This window comes from Budorcas taxicolor, chromosome 16 (genome assembly GCF_023091745.1).
Source record: "Budorcas taxicolor isolate Tak-1 chromosome 16, Takin1.1, whole genome shotgun sequence".
Taxonomy (NCBI): domain Eukaryota; kingdom Metazoa; phylum Chordata; class Mammalia; order Artiodactyla; family Bovidae; genus Budorcas; species Budorcas taxicolor.
This window is the reverse complement of record NC_068925.1, coordinates 52,128,422-52,150,307: the sequence shown is the minus strand read 5'-3', so window position 1 is coordinate 52,150,307 and position 21,886 is coordinate 52,128,422. Positions and strand designations below refer to the sequence as shown.

Below are 21,886 nucleotides of genomic sequence, written 5' to 3'. Positions count from 1 at the left end.
AGTCCCTGCTTTCTGAGGATTAGAACAAGCCCCCCACTTTGGGAAATTAGGACAAGTCTCCCCCCGCTCCTCAGCTTGGCCAAGTGGGCCTGGCCAGGCTCCAGACATCACATACACTGGAGGCTACAGCTGTGCTGACACCTGAGAGGAGGAGCCAGAAAGGAGAGACCAATCATTGGCTGAACCCTGCAGAGTTGAGAGGAGGGGCTTTCCAGGCTGCAGCCCTGACTGCCCTGCAGACTTCAACCTAGCTCTCTCCACAGGAATCCCATCAGCCCGTGGATGTGCTGGTCCCTGATGGAGCACTTGAACTCTTCAGGCTGAGAACTCAGCCTCCAGAAACAGCAAGTGAACCCTGAAGTGGGGAGGAGGGGCTGTCCAGGCTACAGTTCGCCATGAGACTGTCCCTTGTCTCTATGAACCTTAGTTTCTTCACCTTAGTTTCTGGGGCCCTGCCTCCTTCAAGAAGCCTCCCCAGATTGCTTGGCCCTCCAGTGGAAGCTTGATACAGGGGAAATGGGCAGAGATCCCTGGGAATGCTGTAGGGTGGGCAGTGGGGGTCCCAGGAGTGTGATTTTGGTGGCACCCATAGGTATGTTGAGGGTCATGACCTGGTGACCAGGGCAGACCCATGAAACTTGGTTTGAGAATGAGAGGGTTTGTGACTCAGGTCCCAGCATGTGCAAGGCCCTCCTCAGAGAAGCAATTGGGCCCTGCAGAAAAGGGAGGGTCTCTGCGGGGGCTGTGGCTCTGGTTCCTAGAGGGCAAGGTGAGGCCCCTAGGACTGGCCCTCTCTCTGGATCACCAGATTACAGCTCAGCTCCTAGACTGGAGGATGGTCTGAGCAATCGCTGGATCCCAGGGCAAGGTGCGGAATGGAAAACTGGGCAGTTCTGGACCTTCTGCCACTGCTCATTTTAAAGGCCTGAACAGTTAGGTCTGTACCAGGTTGGTGTCACCCCAATTCTGGTAAGAGCCTAAGAAAAAATGATAAATCCCCTAAAATGATGCTTGTTCAACCAGGTTCTCTCTATTGGCCCTTCTGGAAGCTGACCAGCACAGCAGGCACCAGGGGGCAGCTGTCTGTGCAAAGGGGACTGCCACCTGCAGCAGCAGGAAACCAGAGGGAGGGTCGTGTGTGACAAGAAGCAAGACTGACGTTGGGGGTGGGGACCTGTGTCGCCCTCTGGTCCCCAAGGCTCCGGAAGGGCCCTCCCACGCAGCTGCAAGCTGCGGAGTTTCTGTGACCTGGCACTGCGGGGGAGATCTCTATCTGCCAGCTGTATTTTCCAATACTTTTTGAGCAGCTCATCACATTTTTCATTTGTCTCAGCTCACACAAGTGATGCTCATTCATGGGGCAGAGGGTCCCACACGGGGTCCAGGTGTTAATCAGGAGGGCTGAGGGAGGAGGATGGGGAGCCAGGTGGGGGCCCTGGAGCGGGGAGGGCCCAGTGTGGGCATATCAGGGTGGGTGTCTGTGGGCCCAGGGGGTAGCTCAACAGGGTTTAGGAGGCTTGTCAGCAGAGACAGGAGTGGAGAGTGTGCTTAGCGGCCACATGAAAGCAAACTGAAAGTGATCAACCTCTGTCCGTCCATCTGTCAGCTGTTCAGAGGTGGAGCCGCCAGGCAAGGGGTCAGGTGGGGGGCTCATGGCTGAGAAGCAGCTGGGAGGTTTGGGGAGGAAGCCCCTTCCCTTGACCTTCGACCTTCAGGCCCTAAGGCCCTGGGCTCTCCCTTAGGCCCCTCTGGCTTGTTCCGTAGCCTCTCTGCACAGTCTCTGCACTGCCCAGGGGCCACAGGCCCCTGACCGGTGGTGCCAATTTGCTGCCCGTTCTAAGGGCACAGGCTGTGTGTATTCACTGCTGCATCCTGAGAGCCTTCCAAGAACATATGATGGTCCCATTGTTCCTTTTCCCCAAGAGGCCACCAGAGGTCAGAGGTTTGAGGAGAGATGGATGGGCCTCCAGGACAGCTCTGGGGAGAAAGCCAGCCCAAGAAACTTGGGGCAGGGGGCAGGAAGGCAGCCTGACACATGTGGCAGGAGGATCTTCAGCTGCTGGAGGTCCCTCTTGGTGCAGCGATGCCTGGGTCCTGGCCACCAGGCGGGGAAAGGTGTGAGAGCAAGCCAGGCGCTCATTTGCCAAGTGCACCAGGTGAGGCCTTGGGCTTTTGCCCGGATTTTCTCTGCTCCACACCCCCCCCCCCCCCAACAGCAGCTTGGGAGTCTTTTATTTCGGTTCAGTGTAGCTCTGCAATCTGCCTGAACACCCGGGGCACAAATGTCTATCGGCTGCAGAGCATTTCCACACTGACCTGGGCTCCCTGAGCTGTTTAACCTGCACACCTCGAGTAAGCCCTTGGCCACTCACCCCAAGTCCACACCTCTGCCCAAGCCAGGGCCGCCCCCAGTGCTGACCAGCAGGATGGTCTGACCATGCGGGCTTTTACAGCCCATTCTGCTGTCCATGGACACAAGTTTCCCACCTGGGAACCTTTTCGCATAACGGTGCCCGTTCTGTTCCCGCCCAGGGTGGATGAAGGGTCAGCCCTGTCAGAAGCACCCAGTTTCCCCGAGGGCATGGATCTGGTCTCAGGGGACTCGGGGGCCCTGCAGGTGTCATGGGGGTCATAGGGTCACCATACACTTGGGTCTAGCAGGGCATGGGGTTTGAGAAGAAACAGACACTTGTGCCCTCTCCTGGGAGGAGCCCCAGCAACCCAAGGAGTGGTCCTGGATGACCTTTGGGGCCAGCTCCTGCCAGCCCCTCCCAAGTGGCCCAGGGAAGGTCCCCGGGTCAGGGTCTCATGTGGCTGACAGGTGCAGCACTGACTCCCCAGGGCACTTATTTTGGCTCCCCAACCCCCTACAGGTGGTGGGATGTGCCCAGGGAACAGGACAGCAGCCCTGGGATCTGTGAGGGATCCAGGGGAGCCCCTGCCCACCCCCCAGCCCTAGGCAGCCCAGTCAGAGGCCCACATCTGCCAACGTCATTTATTGGGGGCCCACCCTGGGCGGGGAGTATGCACAGCATACGTAGCAGAGCCCAGGGCCAGCCCAGGAGCACCTAAAACGGCACAGGGCAGGGGTCAGGGTGCCACGCACAGGGGTGACAGGGGGGCAACCTGCACCTGGGGGCCCCCCTGCCCCTCGGGGGCCCCATCCTGGGGAGGGGTCACCGGCTCCCACCCCAGCAGACGTTGTTCAGATCTTGGCCAGGCTGGAGTTGGCATCAGTGTGCTCCTCTTGGATAGGGGTCCGGAAGCTGTTTCCCCCTGGGGAGGAGGTATGGGCAAGAGGTGAGAGGTGGGCAGGGGTCCTGCACCTTGGGAGGCCCTCTGGTCTGGGGCCCGCCACAAGCACTCACCTGGGGGTTTGGGGGTGTTGGTCAGCAGCCTCCAGGCCCTGTGGTGGAGGAGCAGGGCCAGCATGGCAGCCACAGGGGCAAGGAGGCCCAGGCCCAAGCCGAGGCCCAGGACAGCGGACAGCTCAGGGGCTGCAAGGAGGCAGGGCCTGCTGGGTGGGGTCTGCCAGGGGAAGGGACCCACAGTAGGGAGGGCCCCACCGAGCCCAGAGGGAGTCTCTACTCCTATCCTCCCCACCCACTGCACTCCCCTTTTGGGCTGGGGGGAGGGCCCTGCTGGGGCAAGGCCAGGTCCCCTTACCCTTGGGGGGCTCTGTGTGGGGCATGGAGGACCCCTGTGAGGCCTTAGACCAGGAGGTGGTGGGCTTGGCAGTAGTGGACTGGACTGGAGGGCCTTGGGTCTCCCACGGTGGTGTGGCCGGGGGGCTCCTGTCCTCACAGATGGCGTCCGAGCTGCTATTGGCCGCCCGCAATGTTCGCTTTCCTAACAAGGTGCAGCTGAGGGCAGGCAAGGGTGTTGATCAGGCCAGAGTCCCCCTTCTCCTCCCCCATCAGTGGGATGAACCCAGAACTGGGGCAGTACCAGGGAGATGTGGGAAGCAACAGGGGTCCACACTGGCAGGGGTCACTCAGGCAGCATCAGAGTCCAGGCCAAAGGTGGCGAGGAGAGGGGCCGCAGACTCTGCCGGGCCCTCCTGCGCTTAGCCTGCTCCCACTTGCACTTTCCTCTCCCAAACCCCCGTCTACTCTCTTCCTGCTTGCTCTGGCTCACCCCGACAAGGAAAGGAACCTTTCCGCTGTGAGTGAGTGAGGCTCTCACACTCCCAGGGCCTGGGCTGGGGTCTCACAGGCTCCCTATTCTGACCCAGCAGGAAGGCCAGTGGGAGGCTGGGCCAGGGCTGAGCAGGGGTTATGGGGGGGGCACGGACCATCACGGAGTGGGGCGGGGCAAGGGTTACAGGGATTCAGGCCCAGGAGCTCCCAACCAGCAGCTTCCTACTCCCAGAACTGACCCCTGGCTCCCAGACTCCAGGCCACCCAACCCCTCCGGCCACAGGGACACTCACTTGGTCCAGGGCTGGCAGGCCTGGTCATTGCCCGGGGAGAAATGTCCTGGTGGGCACGGGGCACAGTCTGCAACAGAGTCAGCAGGCTCTGCCCATCTGCCACCCCTGGGGTGCCCAGAGACTCATTCCCCAGGGTCTCCGAGAGCCCCTCCCCATGTGCATGCCACCCATGGGCCCTGACCTGGGAGACCCCCACCCCCATCTTAGTGTGATCTGCTGAGAAAGGGGCATTCAGCTGGGGCTGGGGTGGGGGCTCTGGGAGGAGCAGTGACAGCGTGTGAGGGACATGCTCCTTCCACATAGCTCCCAAGGCCCCCTCACCAACTCCACGTTTGTAGCCGTAGCTGTCCTGGGGCTGGCTGCCCGGCCTGCAGCCACAGACCGTGTCTCTGGTGGGTGTGCATCTCTGCTTGGGTTCACTCCCACTTCCTGGGGGTTGGGTGGGGTGGGTGGTCAGTGGGGAGGCCAGAGCGGCAGAGCAGGCTGAGGATGGGGGTCAAGGGTCCACAGCCACCTTCCCGACCAGCAGCCCCTCACAGCTGGGCAGCTTCTGGTTCTCTCTCACCACGCACGCCACATCCCTCCTGGTCACACGGCCCCAAGGGTCACCCGCGGCAGCTCTGACCACCCTTCTAACACCCTCCAGTCTGCTCAGGACCATCTGCAGCCCTTGACTCTGGGTCTCACCCCGCCACCCCGCAAAAGCCACGTGGTCCTAGGCCCCTAGGAAGGGGAGGTGCCCTGTGGGTTGTTTCAGCTGGCTGTGGGGCCCCGGGGGGCAGGGCAGGCCCCCGCCACGGTCGAGTCTTGACGTGGGTGCCGGGCACCCGTGGTGCTCACTCTGGCTGCACTGGGTGCAGGGCTTGCAGGGCTCATAGTTGACGGCCTCGTTGTAGTAGCCGGGCTTACACGGGCTGCACACTGTGTCCCGGTTGTGGATACAGCGGCTTTCCATCCCATAACCTGCTGAGGGAGGCCGGGGTCAGAGCCCTGCACAGCCCAGCGCTCCCCCAGGAGCCCCACCCGACCTCTGGCTGGCCCGTCATCCCAGGCGTGGCTCCAGATCACCCACTAACCCAACTCCACTTGCCTCATGACACCTGCAGTGCGTGACCCCATCTGCAGGTCCCTGCCGCCCCATCTGTGTCCTCCGACCCTGTCTCCTGGTCCTAGGTCCCTGCAGGCACCCCTCCCCCACTCCATGTCCAGGCCACTCACCTGGCTGGCACTCTTTGCAGCACCTGTTGCCACTGGGGTAGGTGTCCCCAGTACAGTGGGGCTGGGCCGCAGCACTCAGCACGAGCCCAAGGAGCAGGAGGGCTGAGCCCGGTGCCCTGGGCGGCTGGGTCCCCACGCACATTCTCAGCTCCTCTCAGCTCCGAGGCTCTGGGAGTCTGGGGTTTTTCCTTGCAGGATGTGGCTATAAGGGCTGCGGGGGAGGGGTGGGGAGGGCAGGAGGAGGGGACCAGGAGGGGACTAGGAGGGCCCCAGGAAGTGCTGGAAGGCAGCTAGTCTGGGAAGCCTACTCCCAGCCTTCTCTTCTGGCCCGGGGCCCACAGGCCTCAGCTCAGCCCAGCCGGCAGACCCAGGGCCCGAGGGGGGACCCGCAGCTCCCCCAGCCCTACTAGGGCCAGGCCAGATCTCCAGCCCAGCTGGTCTGCACCCACCACAGGACACTCCCACTCCTGTCTCACGGTGAAGTAGAGCCGGAGCCCCTTCGGCCAGGCATCTTGGCTGCCCTGACCAGAATGGTCTTGGGACACCTTCACCTGGCTCGCTGCTTCTAGACTCCCACTCTCTCTGCAGGGCTGAACCCTCAGAAGAAATGGGGGAGCTGCACTGATGCCAATCCTCCCCTCCGCTCCGCCAAAGGGTGCCCAGAGTCACTGGGTGAGCTAGGGCAGCACACAGAGTCAGGCATCCACTATGGGGGAGGGGAGGTGGTACTGGGGGCTCCGGAGCACGGTCACTGGCCCAAGTGTCCAAAAGTAGCCCAGACCAATGCCAGCAGTTCTGGTGGATTGGGCACCTCCTGACCAGTGCCCACAGTGAGTGCCAGCCTGGGCAAGTGTATGCAGGCGTGTGCAGGTGTGAGAAAGCAGCTGCATGTCCCTGAGCACAGCAGGAGGCGCCAGGGGCTGAATTTACATTAGAGCCACGACCCACACATGGAAGCCCGACCCTCATGCGGCTATGCTGGAAGAAGGGGCCTCTTAGGGGGCAATGATGGCGGGGTGGGGTCACAGGTGGGCCTGATCCCGTGTGCCTTGTGCCCACATAAGAGGTGGTCAGGGCACAGACATGCACAGAAGCTGACCACATGAGGACCCAGAGAAAACAGCTGTCTACACAGCAACACTGGCCATGCCCACACCTGGGTCTCCGATGTCCAGCCTCCAGGACTGGAAGAGGATGAGCCACCCACGCAGACCCAACATGCACTGCTGGTCAAGCACCCAGGTGTCCTGGGTGTGATGTGTGCCCGGGAGCGTGTGTCAGCCACATGTGTGGCACGCATGTGTGGTGCTAGCCCCACGTGCCTGGACATGTGTGTGCTGCCCTCGTGAAGCCCTGGGCTTGTGTCTAGAAGGGGTGGCCCATGAGGACAGCCCCTCTGCTCTGCCCCCTGGCTGGACGAGCACTGCCTCTCCCAACACTCTGGAGGCCGTGCCAGGCTCTCCCTGACCCCACAGCCACCCGGGTTTGGGGGAGACAAGAAAGACAAGCCCCGGGGGCCCCTGGGACAGAAGGACAGCTGGTATGCCGGCACTGTGGGGCGTGAGGGGAGACGAGCACGGGCACGCGTGCACACATGTGCACATGCTTCCTCCCACACAGAGCTCTCATCCTGGTGCCCCAAGGCAGAGGCTGTTCTGTGTCTTCGGTGCCTTTAAAATCTGAACCAAGAGACAGGATTCTCTGCTTAACAGCTAACCTGAAGCTTTGGGCGGGGAGCCTCCCGCAGGGGCTGGAAATCCCCCTCCTCCTGGTGGTGACGGGCACAGGTAAGAAGTGGGGCTCCCTCCCCACCTGCAGGAAATTCCACCAGTTGGCTCTGCCCGCAGGCAGGGGCCACCGCAGGTCCCTGCCCCAGCCCTCCAGAGAGGGAGGGTCCACATGGGAGGGGTAGAGCACCTAGGCAGTCTGCTATACACACGTGTGCATGCAAGTATTGTACACCTCTCCCACTGAAGGTAAGAAAAACATTTTTAAGACGAACTATAGCTTCTGAGATAGCAGTAACTCCGGGCCTGGCAGCACCCTACTCCTTATAGGACCACCCCGCCCTCTGCCCGAAGCCCTAACACCTGCCGCACACAGGGTCCACATGTGGCAACCCATGGACCTGGCTGACTGATATCTCTGTCCCAGCTAAGTTACACCTGCTGGCGGCTGCCCGCCTACACGCTCAGCCTCAGCCACCGCCATGGCCCCGCATTCTGTCTCAGTTCTGAAAACATTCTTTCCTCTTGTTTGTCTGGAAACCAGCTCTGTCGCCGCGCCCTGCTCCTCTGGGGCAGCCCCTCCCCACACTGCTCGGAAGCAGGTCACGTGGGCAGCTCAGGCTGGCCCCGATGCCCACTCGGCCAGAGCCCCCGCCCCAGCCAAGGCCCACATACACCATCTGGCCAGGTGAGCCATCCACTGAGGCCTCGTGGGCTCAGGCCTCCGACAGTGCCCGGCAGGGGCCAGCTGGGAGGCAGCGAGCTTGATGGGTGACCCTCCCTCAGTCATCTGACCCCCAGTGTGTTATCTCCTCCACCCCACACGCCAGCCACGCACCAGGCACAGCAGACCCTGGGAAGGAGCCAGTAGAGGACCTGTCGCCTCATCTCCCCCACTGCAGGCTCCCAACTCCCCAGCCTCACCACAGACCCCGGGACTGCTCCTCCCCATCTCTGGCAAGGAGCCCCAGGCCAGGACTCCTGTGCTTTCCAAACTCTGTGAGTGCCCCTAGTTCTCTACCCCCATCCCTGGGAGCGCTCATCCTCAGAGCTCCCCTCCGTCCTAAAGTCCCATTTCCTCCTGGTCCCTCCCAGGTGGCCTCACCCAGGCCTGGACTCTCGCTCCTGACTTTAAATTGGCAGCTGAGGCCCCACCCGATCACAGGTGAATGTCAACGCTAGGAAGCCCCGGGTTCTAACCAAACCGCCCACCGCAAAACTTCAAGGGGAAGCCGCCTGGCCACAAACATCCCAAGTAATCGTCTACGTGGTTTTTTTCCCCACCAGAACAATGAAGCTGAGAGAAAAAGGCAACTATATTTTGAAGTAAATTAATGTGATTCCTGTCACCAATATTCATGCTCCTCAGAGACTGACGGCCACGGGCCGGTGGCTCTCACAGCCCCACCCAGCACCCTGCCCCACCCCGGCCACTGGCTGCCGGTTTCCAGCAAAGTTTCACCTTTCAGTTTTCAAGGGAATGGCAGGAGCTTCGTCGTTTCCCACGGTGGGGGAGCCCACCGCCCTGATGTGGTCAGTGCCTCCGGCAGCGGGGCTCTGAGTTCTCAGAAGCGAGATGCAGCGATTACACTGGAATCAGGGTGCGGGCAGCCCGCGGGGTGCTGCGGGGGCAGGAAGGGGGCGGGGGTGCGGTGGCGGCTCAGAACTCCTCATGCACGCTGCGGGCGTAGTCCACCAGCTTGCTGCCCGTGAAGAACTCACTGTACTTGAGCACCTCCTCGGGCTCCAGGTAGTGATTCTGGTTCTCGTCAGCGATAGCAATCATCTGCTTGGCCTCATTGAGGGCGCTGAACTCATTCATGGGGTCCATGTAGTCCTGCAAGGGCAGCGGCTCAGCCCCGACGCACCCCAAACCCCTCTGGGCCAGGGGCATCTCCTCAGGTTCAGGCCACACCCAGCTATGCAACCAAGACCCCCCTGAGGACACCCTGCACTCATGGGGCACCTACGCCTTGGCTACAGCAGGTGGAGCCTGGTCTGTAATACCCATCGGCTGGTAGGACAGAAGCTGTGGAGCCAGGAGGTGGGCCTGTTCTGGAAGGCGGGCACCAGGCTGGAAGTGGCTCAGGGCCAGGCAGCCTCCACCTGTGTGGGCACCTCCCTGCTCATATCAGGGTGTCCAGCCACAGAAGGGCAGGGCGAAGGGAGGCCCCAAAGCGGGGCACATGCACACCAACTGCCAGGACGGCAGTGCTGACAGGCAGGAGTTCCCAAACCAGACATCCTGCCAGCTATGAGCAGGGGTCAGGGGATTCTGGAATAAAATGCAATGACTCATCCAGCCACGGGAGGAAACAAGGCCATGCAGCACCTACACACGACGCCAGGGAAGACACTGACAGGCAGGAAGTGGGTCCAGCCTGTGCACAGCCCTCCCGCCCCAGAGTCTGGCCAGACTGCCCATGGGGGACAGCACACCTGGGCCCAAGAAGGGGAGCCCATGACATCAGCTACACGGCCCAGCTCGGAGGCTCCAGTTCCCCTGACCAGTGCCCAGCCACAGCCAGATCAACTCTGCCTCCCAGCACAGGATGGCCCCACACCCACCTCCAGCTCTGCCATGGTCACAATCCCATCGTGGTTGGCGTCAATCAGCTCCTCGAACTCTCTCTTCCTGTCCCGCACCCAGCCGTCATCAACATCCTGGCCCTGCTGGTTCTCCACGGTGCCCACGGGCAGAGAGATGAACTCAGACAGCGAGAGCTTCTTGTCACCATCCTGGTCTGTGGGACAGGAGGGCAGATGTCAGAATCCAGTGGGCACAGGACCACCAAGGCCACTCGGGAGAAACTCAGCCAATGGGGCTTTGCCATCAGGTTTTCAATCTGTGTGGTCTCAGTGTGACTGAGAGCAGCGAGCACACAGTCCCCCAAGCCACCCAGTCTAGGACCAGCCCAGGCTGACCTCCGCGGCCAGGCCTCACCCAGGTCCCGGATGATCTCCTTGACCATGAACTGCAGCATGCCGCGGCTGTGCTCAGGGTGCAGGAATGATAGGAACTCGCTCTCTGTCAGCAGCAGGTCCGGGGGCGGATTGTCCGCCTGATACCAGCGGTCTTTGAGGTTCTCCAGGACTTCCTGTGCTGAGAGAGGTGTGTCCGTGAGGACCCAGGCACACAGGACCACTGCAGACATCTGGAAAGTTTTGAGACGCACAGCCCAAGAGAAGGGGGCAGGTCGGGACACAGAGGTGCCGGGACAAGGACTCGGCCCTCAGAGGGGAACTCAGCCCCCAGAGAACAGATGCCCAGGCCCCCAAGACGCAGACGCAAACTCTCAACTAAAGAGGCCCCCAACCCGGACATAGACCCCTTCAGACACAGACCCCTCCACCCCAATGCAGCCCCACCCCTACTCGCTCCTGGGCAGTGGGAAAACTGCGGCAGGCCACCAGCTCTGCAGGAACCAAGGCACAGCTTGATTCCTTCCTGTTTCCTCCCGTTCACTGGGCAGTGCTCTGAAGGAAAACCCAGTCTCCAGAGATGAGTCATGTGTCCCCCACGTGACACTCACTCCCCCTGCCATGAGAAGGCCCAATGCAGGGAGCGGGGACCCTGGAGGCCAGTGGTCGGCAATGATCTGCGTGTCCAGCGGGGGAGGGGGAAAAGCAAGCGCAGTACACCCAAAGCCTGCAAACGAGACCTGATTTGGAAAGGTCTTTCCCGATATAATTGGTGAAAGGTCTTAAGGTGAGACCACTGGGATTCAGGTGGGCCCTCAGCTCAGGTATCCTCGTGCAGGAGACAGAGACTGGAGCGCAGTGGCCAGGAGCGGGGACCTGGCAGCACCGGCTAGAGGCCTGGAGGGAGCCTGTCTGGGTACACTGGGACAGCGGCCTTGGGTACCCACAGGGGCTCACCAGCCAGCCCTCCCCCGATGCACTCTAGGGTCTCTGGGCACCCCGACACTGCTCTTCACTTCTGATCCCCAAATCTGCACACCCCCGCCCAGATGCACAAGCACAGAGGAGTCAGCTGAGGGCTGTGCAGACAGAGACTCCACAACCTCTAGATACAGGAAGGACACATCCTGACCCACACACACCTCAGGGAAAGGGCGCTGAAGACAACCAGGCAGAGATGACTGGCAGCTGCCTGAGAAGCCAGCACCAAATCTCCAATGCTAACAGGAGAACCAGGCCCCCAGCCACCTCTGCAGGACACCTTCAGGGGACTGTCTGAACCACAGGAAAACAATGGAAACACAAAATGGAAACATATAAAAATAGGAAGAAAATAGGTTTAAAAAAACAGCAGAACCAAAACCCTGGGTGGCATCACCTGCACAGGAAGGGGGCATCTATTCCGCCCAGGAACAGACTGAAACGCTCTCAACTTGTACTCTGTTAAGTTAAACGGGTGTCATCCATATGAACAGGAAAAAGTAAAGCTATAAGATACAAACCCCTGCCCACAACAAGCAGCCCTCATGGGCACACCTGCAAAGCCGGGCACCTTCTTCACACCTGTCAGGCAGCCATGTGGGGTCATGTGACCGCTGAGAAAAGGAAAGCGAGGTCTCTAAACCCCACATCAGCAGAGGGAAAGATGAAAGGGAAAAAAAGAAACAGAAACAGTAATGAGCTTATCTCATGTATTACAAAGACAGACTGGCTCACAAAATAAAGCTAAACTTCATGTAGCCCATGAAATAATAAAATGCTTTGGAAAGACCAAGCCTCAAGGGCAGTTCACAGGTGAATTCTACAAAACATGTGAGGAGGAGGCCACATCAATCTCCACAACCTCTTCCAAAAGAGAGCAGAGGGAACACTTCTTGATTCACTCTATGAGGTCCTAACAACAAATGTAGAAAGCACACAACAAGAAAAGAAATCTACAGACCAGATTTCACATCAATACAAATGCAAAACACTCAACAAAATATTAGCAGATCAAACCACACAACATACACAAAGATTACAATCCCAGTTGGATTTATCCCAGATAGGCAAGGTTGGTTCAACATCTGAAACTCAATATTCACATCAACAGGCTAATGAAGAAAAATCACATGATCCTATCAATGCTGCTGCTGCTGCTAAGTCGCTTCAGTTGTGTCTGACTCTGTGTGATCCCAAAGACAGCAGCCCACCAGGCTCCCCCGTCCCTGGGATTCTCCAGGCAAGAACACTAGAGTAGGTTGCCATTTCCTTCTCCAATGCAGGAAAGTGAAAAGTGAAAGTGAAGTCACTCAGTCGTATCCGACTCTTAGTGATCCCATGAACTGCAGCCTACCAGGCTCCTCTGTCCACGGGATTTTCCAGGCAAGAGTACTGGAGTGGGTTGCCATTGCCTTCTCCGATCCTATCAATGCTGCTGCTGCTGCTAAGTCACTTCAGTCGTGTCTGACTCTGTGCGACCCCATAGACCAGGCTCCCCCGTCCCTGGGATTCTCCAGGCAAGAACACTGGAGTGGGTTGCCATTTCCTTCTCCAATGCATGAAAGTGAAAAGTGAAAGTGAATTCACTCAGTCGTGTCCAACTCTTAGCGACCCCATGGACTGCAGCCCACCAGGCTCCTCCATCCACGGGATTTTCCAGGCAAGAGTACTGGAGTGGGATGCCATTGCCTTCTCCGGATCCTATCAATAGATGCCAGCAAATTTGGAAAACTCAGCAGTGGCCACAGGACTGGAAAAGGTCAGTTTCCATTCCAATCCCAATGAAGGGCAATGCCAAAGAGTGTTCAAACTACTGCACAATTACACTCATTTCACATGCTAGCAATGTAATGCTCGCAATCCTTCAAGCTAGGCTTCAACAGTATGTGAACTAAGAACTTCCAGGTGTACAAGCTAAATTTTAAAAAGGCAAAAGAACCAGAGATCAAATTGCCAACAGCCGCTGGATCATAGAAAAACCAAAAGAATTCCAGAGCTATATCTACTTCTGCTTCACTGACTACACCAAAGCCTTTGACTATGTGGATCACAATAAACTGGAAAATTCTTATAAAGATGGGAATACCAGACCACCTTACCTGACTGCTGAGAAACCTGTACACATATCAAAAACCAACAGTTAGAACCGGACATGGAACAACAGACTGGTTCCAAATTGGGAAAGGAGTACGTCAAGGCTGTATATTGTCACCCTGCTTATTTAACTTCTATGCAAGATACATCATGAGAAATGCCAGGCTGGATGAATCACAAGCTGGAATCAAGACTGCCAAAAGAAATATCAACAACCTCTGATATGCAGATGATACCACTCTAAGGGCAGAAAGTAAAAAGGAACTGAAGAGCCTCTTGGGGAGAGTGAAAGAGGAGAGTGAAAAAACTGGCTTAAAAGTCAACATTCAAAAAGCTAAGATCCTGGCATCCAGTCCCATCACTTCATGGCAAATAGCTGGGGAAAAAGTGGAAACAGTGGCAGATTTTGTTTTCCTGGAGTCCAAAATCACTGTGGACAGTGACTGTAGCCACAAAATTAAAAGACGCTTGCTCCTTGGAAGAAAAACTATGACAAACCTAGACAGCATATTAAAAAGCAGAAACATTACTTTGCCAACAAAGGTCCGTATAGTCAAAGCTATGGTTTTTCCAGTAGTCATGTATGGATGTGAGAGCTGGACCATAAAGAAGGCTGAGCGCCAAAGAATTGATGCTTTTGAATTATGGTGTTGGAGAAGACTCTTGACAGTCCCTTGGACAGCAAGCAGATCAAACCAGTCAATCCTAAAGGATATTAACCCTCAAAATTCACTGGAAGGACTGATGCTGAAGCTCCAATACTTTGGCCACTTGATGCAAAGAGCTGACACATTGGGAAAGACCCTAATGCTGGGAAAGACTGAGGGCAAGAGAAGAAGGAGGGTGACAGAGGATGAGTTGGTTGGATGGCGTCATGGACCCTATGGACATGAGTTTAAGCAAGCTCTGGGAGATAGCGAAGCACAGGGAAGCCTGGTGTGCACCAATCTATGGGGTCGCAAAGAGTCAGACACGACTTAGCAACTGAACAACAATGACAATGCAAAAAGCATCTGACAAAATCCATTCATGAACACTCTCAGTAGACTAGGAACAGAGGGGACTCATCACCTTCATAAAGAACATCCACAAAAACTCCACAGCTAAGATCATACTAATAATTGATGGTGAGAAACTCAAAGCTTTCCCACTAAAATCAGATTTAAGGCAAGGATGGTTCTTCTCACCACTGCTTTTCAACATTGTACTGGAAGTCCTGATGCATTAGGACAAGAAAAGGAATAAAAGGGACAATGATTGGCAAAGAGGAAATACACTATCTTTGTTCAACAATGTTACAACTGCCTGTGAAGAAAACCCCCCAAAATAGACAAGAAACTCCTGGAACCACTGAGCAAGTATAGCAAGGCTGCAGGATAGAAGGCAGACATAGAGAAGCCAGTCACTTTCCTGCACACCAGCAAGAACAAGTGGAACTGGGAATTAGAAGCTAAAGAGGAACTTCCCTGGTCCAGTGGCTACAGCTCTGTGTTCCCAATGCAGGGGGCCTGGGATTGATCTCTGGTGGGGGAACCAGATCCCAGATGCTACAACAAAAGATCTTGCAAGTCACAGCAAAGATCAAAGACCCCCATGTGCTGCAACCAAGACCCAGCACAGCCAAATAAGTATTTTAAAATAATAACGATAAACCTTTAAAAAAAAAAAAAAAAGAGCAAGTGCAAACAGAAAGAAGGCATGGATCACACACTCAGTGGCAAAGAAGGGAGTCCAGTCCTAGAAACACCAACCCCGACAAAGAACAGTGGTGCCCACAGTGCATCTACAAATACCGAATACAGCAGCACTGGCCCTCCCAACGCAGAGGCAGGCAGGGCCATGGGCACCCGCAGGAGGCCACGATGCACTCAATCCCGATGGCCAGGCGGGCACGAGACAAACGGGGAATGCCTCAGGAACAGCTGGAGCAAGTCCATCAAGAGATGACAACACACTGATGACAACGGCGGGGATGACATGCCAAGGAAAGACCGAACGGAAGACCACAGATGGCGTGCTACGCTCTGACAATGCCCATCGAGCCGAACCCCACACCTGGCCTGAGAACAAACCCCGAGGGAGGGATGGGAGGGCAGAGCTGAAGACAGCAATCACTAAACGTCCTAACAACGCTTCAGTGATGCTTCAGAACTCAGCTAACAGGCATCAAATTGTGTATCAGTGAGACAGGTTTTTAGAGGAACTTCTCTGAAAAGCTAAGGGGAGAATTACATCTGTCGCCACACTCAGTAGCACGGTCGCCAGGCACCTTCGGCAAGCGCCCCCACAACCTCACTGACTCTCAGGATCAGACCTCGTCCAGGGTTGAGGACCAGTCCCAGCCGAGACCCGCTTCCCAGTGCTCTGGTACCATCTGCCACCTCCTCCCCAGAGCTCAAGCCACTAGAGGCTGCCGTTTGTCCCTGCGCCTCCCCTGCAACGTGCCTGAGGGTCCTGGAGGCTCTGTCTCAAGGGCCTGCAGGAACACAGGCTGTGGCCACGTCTCACTCATGCCCCGCCCGGCACCTGCACTGTCTCGGCGCTATGCCAGCCGTGGGAGCCAAGCACTCACTCTCCTCATCGATGTTCAGGTCCCACTTATTCTTTATCTTTTCAGCAACTTCTCTCTCATTGTGGCCTTTGGTTGCCAAAAACTTCACCTTGTACTCATCCCAAGACACGTGGCCTAAAAGAGCAGACCAACCTGTTAGGAGCTTTAACAAGGAACCTTTTTTAAAAAGAGAATTTTAGTTATTTTAAGCCATCGGTCAAAAATCTTTGTGCCACGGGCAGCTATAGAGGCAGAAGCAGCAAAGCACCAGCTTCAAGTTTCATCCCTGAGCCCAGCCGTGCAGATCCTCATCTGCACAGCCAGTGGCACCCCCCACCCTCCCTCATCCTGGAGCCCTACTCCTGCCCATGAGCTGTCCTCTGCCGGCAGCCTCAGGCCCCTCAGGGTCAGGTCATGGGCTGGCCATACCGTCACCATCGGGGTCCACAGCTCGGAAGTGTGCCCTGCTCTCTGCAACAGCCTCCTGGAAGTGCTCAGCTGTTTTCTGCATGATCCATTTCTGCATCTCCTTGGCGCTGATCCTCCTGTCGGTGTTCAAATCCACCCTGTGGGCCCACAGGCTGTGTCAGACGAGGCCTCCAGGACCCCGACAGACAGAAGGATGGCCAAAGGGGCTCCACAGGAAGAATGAAACCACCACCAACAGTAACACATCCCACCCGAAGGGCACACAGGAAAAGCTGAGTAGATACGGGGGAATCAGGGAGCACGCTGGGCAGTGTGCCTGGCCCTACACCATCAGTCTTGGGACCACCTTGCTACAGGATGGGGTGCATCATCAACCCAGTTCTTCGGACCACACACTTGGGACGCAAGCCCAATGAGCCCCATTAACAGGACTGGATTTCAGACACCAGGGGAAAGGCAAGTTGACACACAAATACAGCCAGCAAGACAAAGAAACAGCTGTAGATGCAGGTGTGTTGAGAGGTGTGCCCATGTGAGTGTGTACATGGCTAATGCACACCCATGGATGTGGGTCAGAACACACACGCATGTGTGACTTGGTGCACACAAATGTACACACAGGTTAGCATGCAGATATGTTATCAAGTCCATGGAGAGGACTACAAGCAATGACACCCCAGCAGCAATGCCCACACCCACTGCCTGGTTCTTCATCTCTAAATCTCACTCTCCAATGAAATAAACTAGCGCTTCTTGGAGAACTGCGGCAGGAACATTACATGAGAAAGTGAAGCTGGAGTGGCTGGCAGTGCGAGGAAGGGAAGAAGTGCTTAAAACAAGGAGCTGGGGGTTGATGATGTCCTGGTGGCCAAGGATGGGAACGGATGAACAGCCAAGGCTGGAACAGGGAAGTAGCCAGACAAACAGCACAGAGCTGGGTCCCGTCCAGAGTGCAGACACACACCCACAAGTCCGTCCAACTCATGGAATTCCAGACTACACGGTGGGTCTTCCCTGAGCTTAGCTCCCACCCCCAGCAGGGTGGGCTGCCTCTCCCTGAGTGGCTGCCAAAGACTGGAGACTGCCAAAGAGACTGCAGCTCTCCTTGGCAGACACCACCTGAGCCATGTGACCAGGCATACAGCCCCCATGATGTCATGCAAACATCAGGTGCCCTGATGTGATGTGACAAGAGGGCCACCTCACTTCTGGGGTCTTCTTTCCAAAAACCCACAACCCCTGTCCAACCAGGAGAAAACACGGCAGACAAACCCCAAATCAGGAACACGCTAAAAACACCTGAGGAGTCCTCCTCGTAGCTGTCAAGGCCACGAAAAGGTAGGATCCTGGATGGGATCCAGGGCAGAAAGAGGACGCTAGGGCAGCATGTGACCTGAAGCCTGGAGTAGCGGGAACAGTAACGGAGCGCTACCATGTTTTAGTTTCCACAAATGTGCCTCGGTTTGCAACTTTTCTGTAAATCTAAAACTGCTCCCAAAATAAAAACCTCGCTTAAGAAGTGCTGTGGCAACATTACTTCTGCTTGCTCGAAACTATGTCCTGAGGCTTCTTGTTTGCTCTGGTCCGGGCGGGGCAGGCAAGGAAACAGCAGTTCACATGTGGCAAAAACATGGGGCCCCACGTGGGAGAGACGGGTGTGTGGGGAGTCAGCAAGAAGGTAAATGCAGGCTAAACACCCCCTTGCCCCACAACAACCCTGCCAGACACAGGATGTATAACAAAAATGTACAGTGTGGATGGGCGGGGCTGGAGCACATCTGGTCAGCCCCAGGACATCCAGTCCCTTGGAGGCTAGTTTCTGCATTTCCCCACAACCTGGGGGGGTTCCCCATGACCTGAACCCCACTCCCACCCCTGAGTGGGCACAGTGCGCAGCTCAGGGCTGCACATCCATGGTTGAAATGCTGCCAACTTCCCAAGAGCACGTGTTAGGGCTCCACCTCCACAACATGGCACCAAGCGGGGACTTGGTGCAAAACCAGGGCAGGACCAACAGAGGGGCGGAGGCCAGCCACTCCCATGCCCCCCACAGCTCCCAGTGACACCTACTTGGAGAAGATGACCATCAGCTTCCTCCGGCTCTTCCGAGGCTCTGCGTCCTCCTCAAAGTCATCCATGTCCTTGCCCAGGAAGACCTCCTGGTGGAAATCTTTGTTGAGGTGCCCATCCATCTCCAGCTTCACCCCGTTCAGGTGGTCCGGAGGCAGGATCTCGTTTTCCTCCCTATTACCTGCTCTCTCTCGAGCAGATGAGTGGTTGGCAGGCCGGGCGGATGCATTCATCAGAAGGACAACACCCAGGAGCCAGAGGCAGCAAGGAGCCAGGCCACAGAGGGGAGCCTGCCTGGAGGCCATGGCCGCCAGGGTCTGCGGTGCGGGACAGGCTGCAAATGTGGCCAGGAGCTGCAGAGAGAGAGGCGGGTGGGTGAGGAAGCGGGGAGGTGGTGACCACAGCCACCTACCACGTCAGGCACTGCAGGAGGCCCTGCGGCTCGTCCAGCACAGCTGCCCGCAGCCAACAGGCTGAGGCAGCCGGGCCCCGACTATCCCTTAAAGGTTTACAGGAGGATCCAGAGCCCGTCCCGGCAAATGCTTGGCTAAAGAGGTGCTTACTTGGTAACATGAAATACAAGTCCTCAATTTCCAGGGACTGTGCTGGATATCCTGTTTTCCCTTTTCTTCAGTTCCTACTCCCTCCCCGAGGTACACTCTGCATCGCTAGCCCTCTCCCTCCTCGGGCCTACAGCTCAGTGCCCAGCACACTCAGTCTCAACTTGCTGGCAAAGAAGCTGACCCCAGAGTCACAACTCACACTGCAGATGCCAGCTCAGCACTCCAGCCCCGGGACCAGAACTAAGGCACCAGAGCTCCTCAGCCTCAGGCTCCTGCCCCAAGGCTCTGTGACACCTGGGGCCAACAGAACCCAAATCACCAGGCAGAGAGCCGCCCCTCCCACTCACCATCTCCGTGTACACACACGTTCACACGTAAACACAGCATGTGCATGCACATGAGACGTGCACAAGTGCACTTGTGACCATATACACATGTGCACACATATACATACCTACACACATAGACCCACATGTGCTCATACGCACACATAATACACACAGGTCCTTGCTCCAGGGTCCCTCCCACCGCAGGACTCCATGCCCCTCAATGTGTTCCTCTTGGAGCCTGTCCACCAAGCAAACACCTTCTGGCCCTTCCAGGTGCCTCAGAGGCCCCTTCCAGCAGGCCTGCAAGGGAGCAGCATAGGGAAGCTCCCCAAACCAGGGTGCCGTTGGCAGCCAAGCTGAGGCACAAAGGGTTCCTGAACCACGGTGCTCATCACCAGATCAAGGAGACCCCTGTGCTGGCCTCAGCATGACGGAGGCCAGGGAGAGCCTGTGGCCCATGGCAGACACTTGATTCTCTGATGCCTCTTTTCTGTCCTATGTGCTCCTGGCTAACATCTCCCCTGGCAGGGGGACACCTCTGCACGTCACTCTGGTGAGGACAGAATAAAGAGATAAAGCAGGTAATTGAATAGTTAATCCCACTAAGGTATCATAAGTAAACGAAAAAGTATGGGAGACCCCTGTAAGTTAATGATCACTCAAGAGAACAGGTCTGCCTAACCACAAAACCAAGCAGTCTTGCTCAGCAACAAAACCGTGCAACAGAAGCACAAGACATGCCTGAAAACAATAAAACAATGGTGGAATAAGGCCCACATCCTGCCTGGCAAAGTCAAGAAGTTAATGGTTCCTAGGACAAGCTCCTCTGTGCTCACTATAAACAAAAATATAAGGAAAAGGTCACATTATACTGAAACCTGAGATGATTTGCCATATTTAAGTTACCACCTTTTTACTCAGTCCCATTGCACCAGGACAGCCCCAGTTTGACATGTGGGGACAGGGTAGCGTGACCATGGGGGACAGGGCAGCTTGACCATGCAGGGACAGGACAGCGTAACCACACAGGGAGGGATAAGACAGTTTCGCCAGCTAGGAACAAGGAGGTCCCCGCCCAACATGGAGGAGGAGCTGATGGTGGAGGAGTGGCGTCTACTCAAGAACGAGGAAAAAGATGGTCTTCCTCTCCCTCCCCACTGTCCTTTGGCTATAAAAATGTAGTAGCTTAATTCTCGGGGCAGAGTCCCCTTGCCTACCTGCTTGTATCTCTCATAAACGTCTTACACTATAAACTCTTTCCTCACCTGTCACCCTGGGGATTACTGAATTCTTTCTGCGCCAGATAGAAGAACCTCCACTTACTAAAGATGTGTCTGTCGGTTTCATGTTATCCCTGGACAAGATCCTGCTCTCCTGGCTCAGCTGGCTCATTCCTTGGAGGGGAACCTGTCTCACGGACAGGCAGCCTACGTCCTTCTTTCCATGTTTGAGAGGAACTGCACCCTCCTCAGCAGAACCTACCAGCTATGCACTCTGTGCTGCCACCACCCCCTCCACCACGTCTTCTGGAACTCCGGTTTGTCCCCGTCTGAGAGCACTGTCCACGCAGCAGGCTTTTCCACTCCACCACCATCTGTACATTTCCGGAATTCCCGAGCAAACCAAGACAACTTCCTCCTGACCTAAACACCGCCCTCGTGACTCATGGCCATAAACACACAGGTGTCCTGTCCAAACTGACTGGACTTCACTTCTGGAAAGAACGGTCAGTCCCAGACTCTACTTGTCTTGATGGTCGTACAAGGGGTGTTATTTACTTGATATTTTGCACAAAGCGTAAATGACCAGATAGGCATCAGGAGATTAGGTAGACGTCCTCCTCTTGGTTCACAACACCCTGTTTTGCACCTTGTTGAGCACAGGAGTCAGTCGCTCACTTCTCTCCCGCCCCAGGTGAAGGCATTTCAGAGCAGGGGCTGCCCTACAGACTGCGGGACCCACCCTGGGTTCCTGAACACCCCTGGGGCCCACTCTGTGAAACAGGTAAGACCATCGTCGTTAAAACGCAAACGGTTTTTTAATAGATCCGTCCCCGGCCTCAGGAGTCGCACACGGCGTTGGCAACGACTGGCCCAGGCCGAGCCGGGTGTCCCAGGCTTCAGGCGGATCGGATGCTCCCCACCCCCAGCACGGCGGGGGCGCGACCCCTAACCTCGCTCCACCGACCCCCCCGACCCAGGCATCCGAGGGGCCCGGTCGGCGGTAGCTGTGGGCCGTCCGAGGCCCAGTCGGCCTGCGCGCCCCCTTCCCGCCGCCCCGGGGCCGGGCGGGGGCTGTCACGCCCCGCGGCCCTCACTCACCGGCCTCCCTCCCCTCACCCAGGATCCGCGAGCGCGGCCTGAGCGCCCGCTACGCCTCCAACGGGCCTCCGTTTAGGCCGCAGCCATCTTTCTTCCGGGAAGAGGCGGGTCGGGTGGGGGGCGGTGCGAGCGGCGCGACCTCCCCACGCCGACGCCGGCGCAGCCACCTTTTCCCTGGGCGGAAGTGGCCTCACAGCTCTCCGGGGCAGCCAATGAGAACAGCGCGGGGATCCACGTTGCCCGGCGGCG

General features: G+C 57.1%; 2 protein-coding genes across 3 annotated transcripts; both read right to left on the bottom strand.

The window, feature by feature from the left end:
• Positions 1-3,205: 3,205 nt before the first annotated feature.
• TNFRSF4 (TNF receptor superfamily member 4) lies at positions 3,206-5,792 on the bottom strand. Its single transcript, XM_052653735.1, has 7 exons — positions 5,651-5,792; positions 5,273-5,395; positions 4,754-4,861; positions 4,433-4,499; positions 3,667-3,863; positions 3,369-3,497; positions 3,206-3,276 (listed from the first exon to the last, which is right to left on the bottom strand). The coding sequence occupies exons 1-7, from the start codon at positions 5,790-5,792 to the stop codon at positions 3,206-3,208; spliced, it is 837 nt and encodes a 278-aa protein (XP_052509695.1).
• Positions 5,793-8,672: 2,880 nt separating this feature from the next.
• SDF4 (stromal cell derived factor 4) lies at positions 8,673-21,744 on the bottom strand. 2 transcript variants are annotated; one of them, XM_052653732.1, is made up of 7 exons: positions 21,638-21,744; positions 18,425-18,777; positions 16,355-16,491; positions 15,947-16,060; positions 10,322-10,480; positions 9,946-10,121; positions 8,673-9,214 (listed from the first exon to the last, which is right to left on the bottom strand). In XM_052653732.1, exons 2-7 carry the CDS (start codon positions 18,727-18,729, stop codon positions 9,038-9,040), a joined length of 1,068 nt encoding a protein of 355 aa, XP_052509692.1. In that variant the 5' UTR covers positions 18,730-18,777; positions 21,638-21,744; the 3' UTR covers positions 8,673-9,037. The 2 variants fall into 2 exon arrangements, with proteins under 2 accessions (XP_052509692.1, XP_052509694.1); XM_052653734.1 differs by having other exon boundaries at positions 21,656-21,677.
• Positions 21,745-21,886: the final 142 nt, after the last annotated feature.

Bases quoted from the DNA above. Each gene is read 5' to 3' on its own strand.
- TNFRSF4 (XM_052653735.1), bottom strand. From the start codon at position 5,792: ATGTGCGTGGGGACCCAGCCGCCCAGGGCACCGGGCTCAGCCCTCCTG. The intron at 5,396-5,650 runs GTGAGTGGCCTG...CTCCCTCAGCAG, and splicing joins CTGCAAAGAGTGCCAGCCAG to GTTATGGGATGGAAAGCCGC. The intron at 3,277-3,368 runs GTGAGTGCTTGT...CCTCCTCCCCAG, and splicing joins CAACACCCCCAAACCCCCAG to GGGGAAACAGCTTCCGGACC.
- SDF4 (XM_052653732.1), bottom strand. From the start codon at position 18,729: ATGGCCTCCAGGCAGGCTCCCCTCTGTGGCCTGGCTCCTTGCTGCCTC. The intron at 10,122-10,321 runs GTGAGGCCTGGC...CCTGTCCCACAG, and splicing joins GGAGATCATCCGGGACCTGG to ACCAGGATGGTGACAAGAAG. The intron at 9,215-9,945 runs GTGGGTGTGGGG...CTGCCCTTGCAG, and splicing joins TGACCATGGCAGAGCTGGAG to GACTACATGGACCCCATGAA.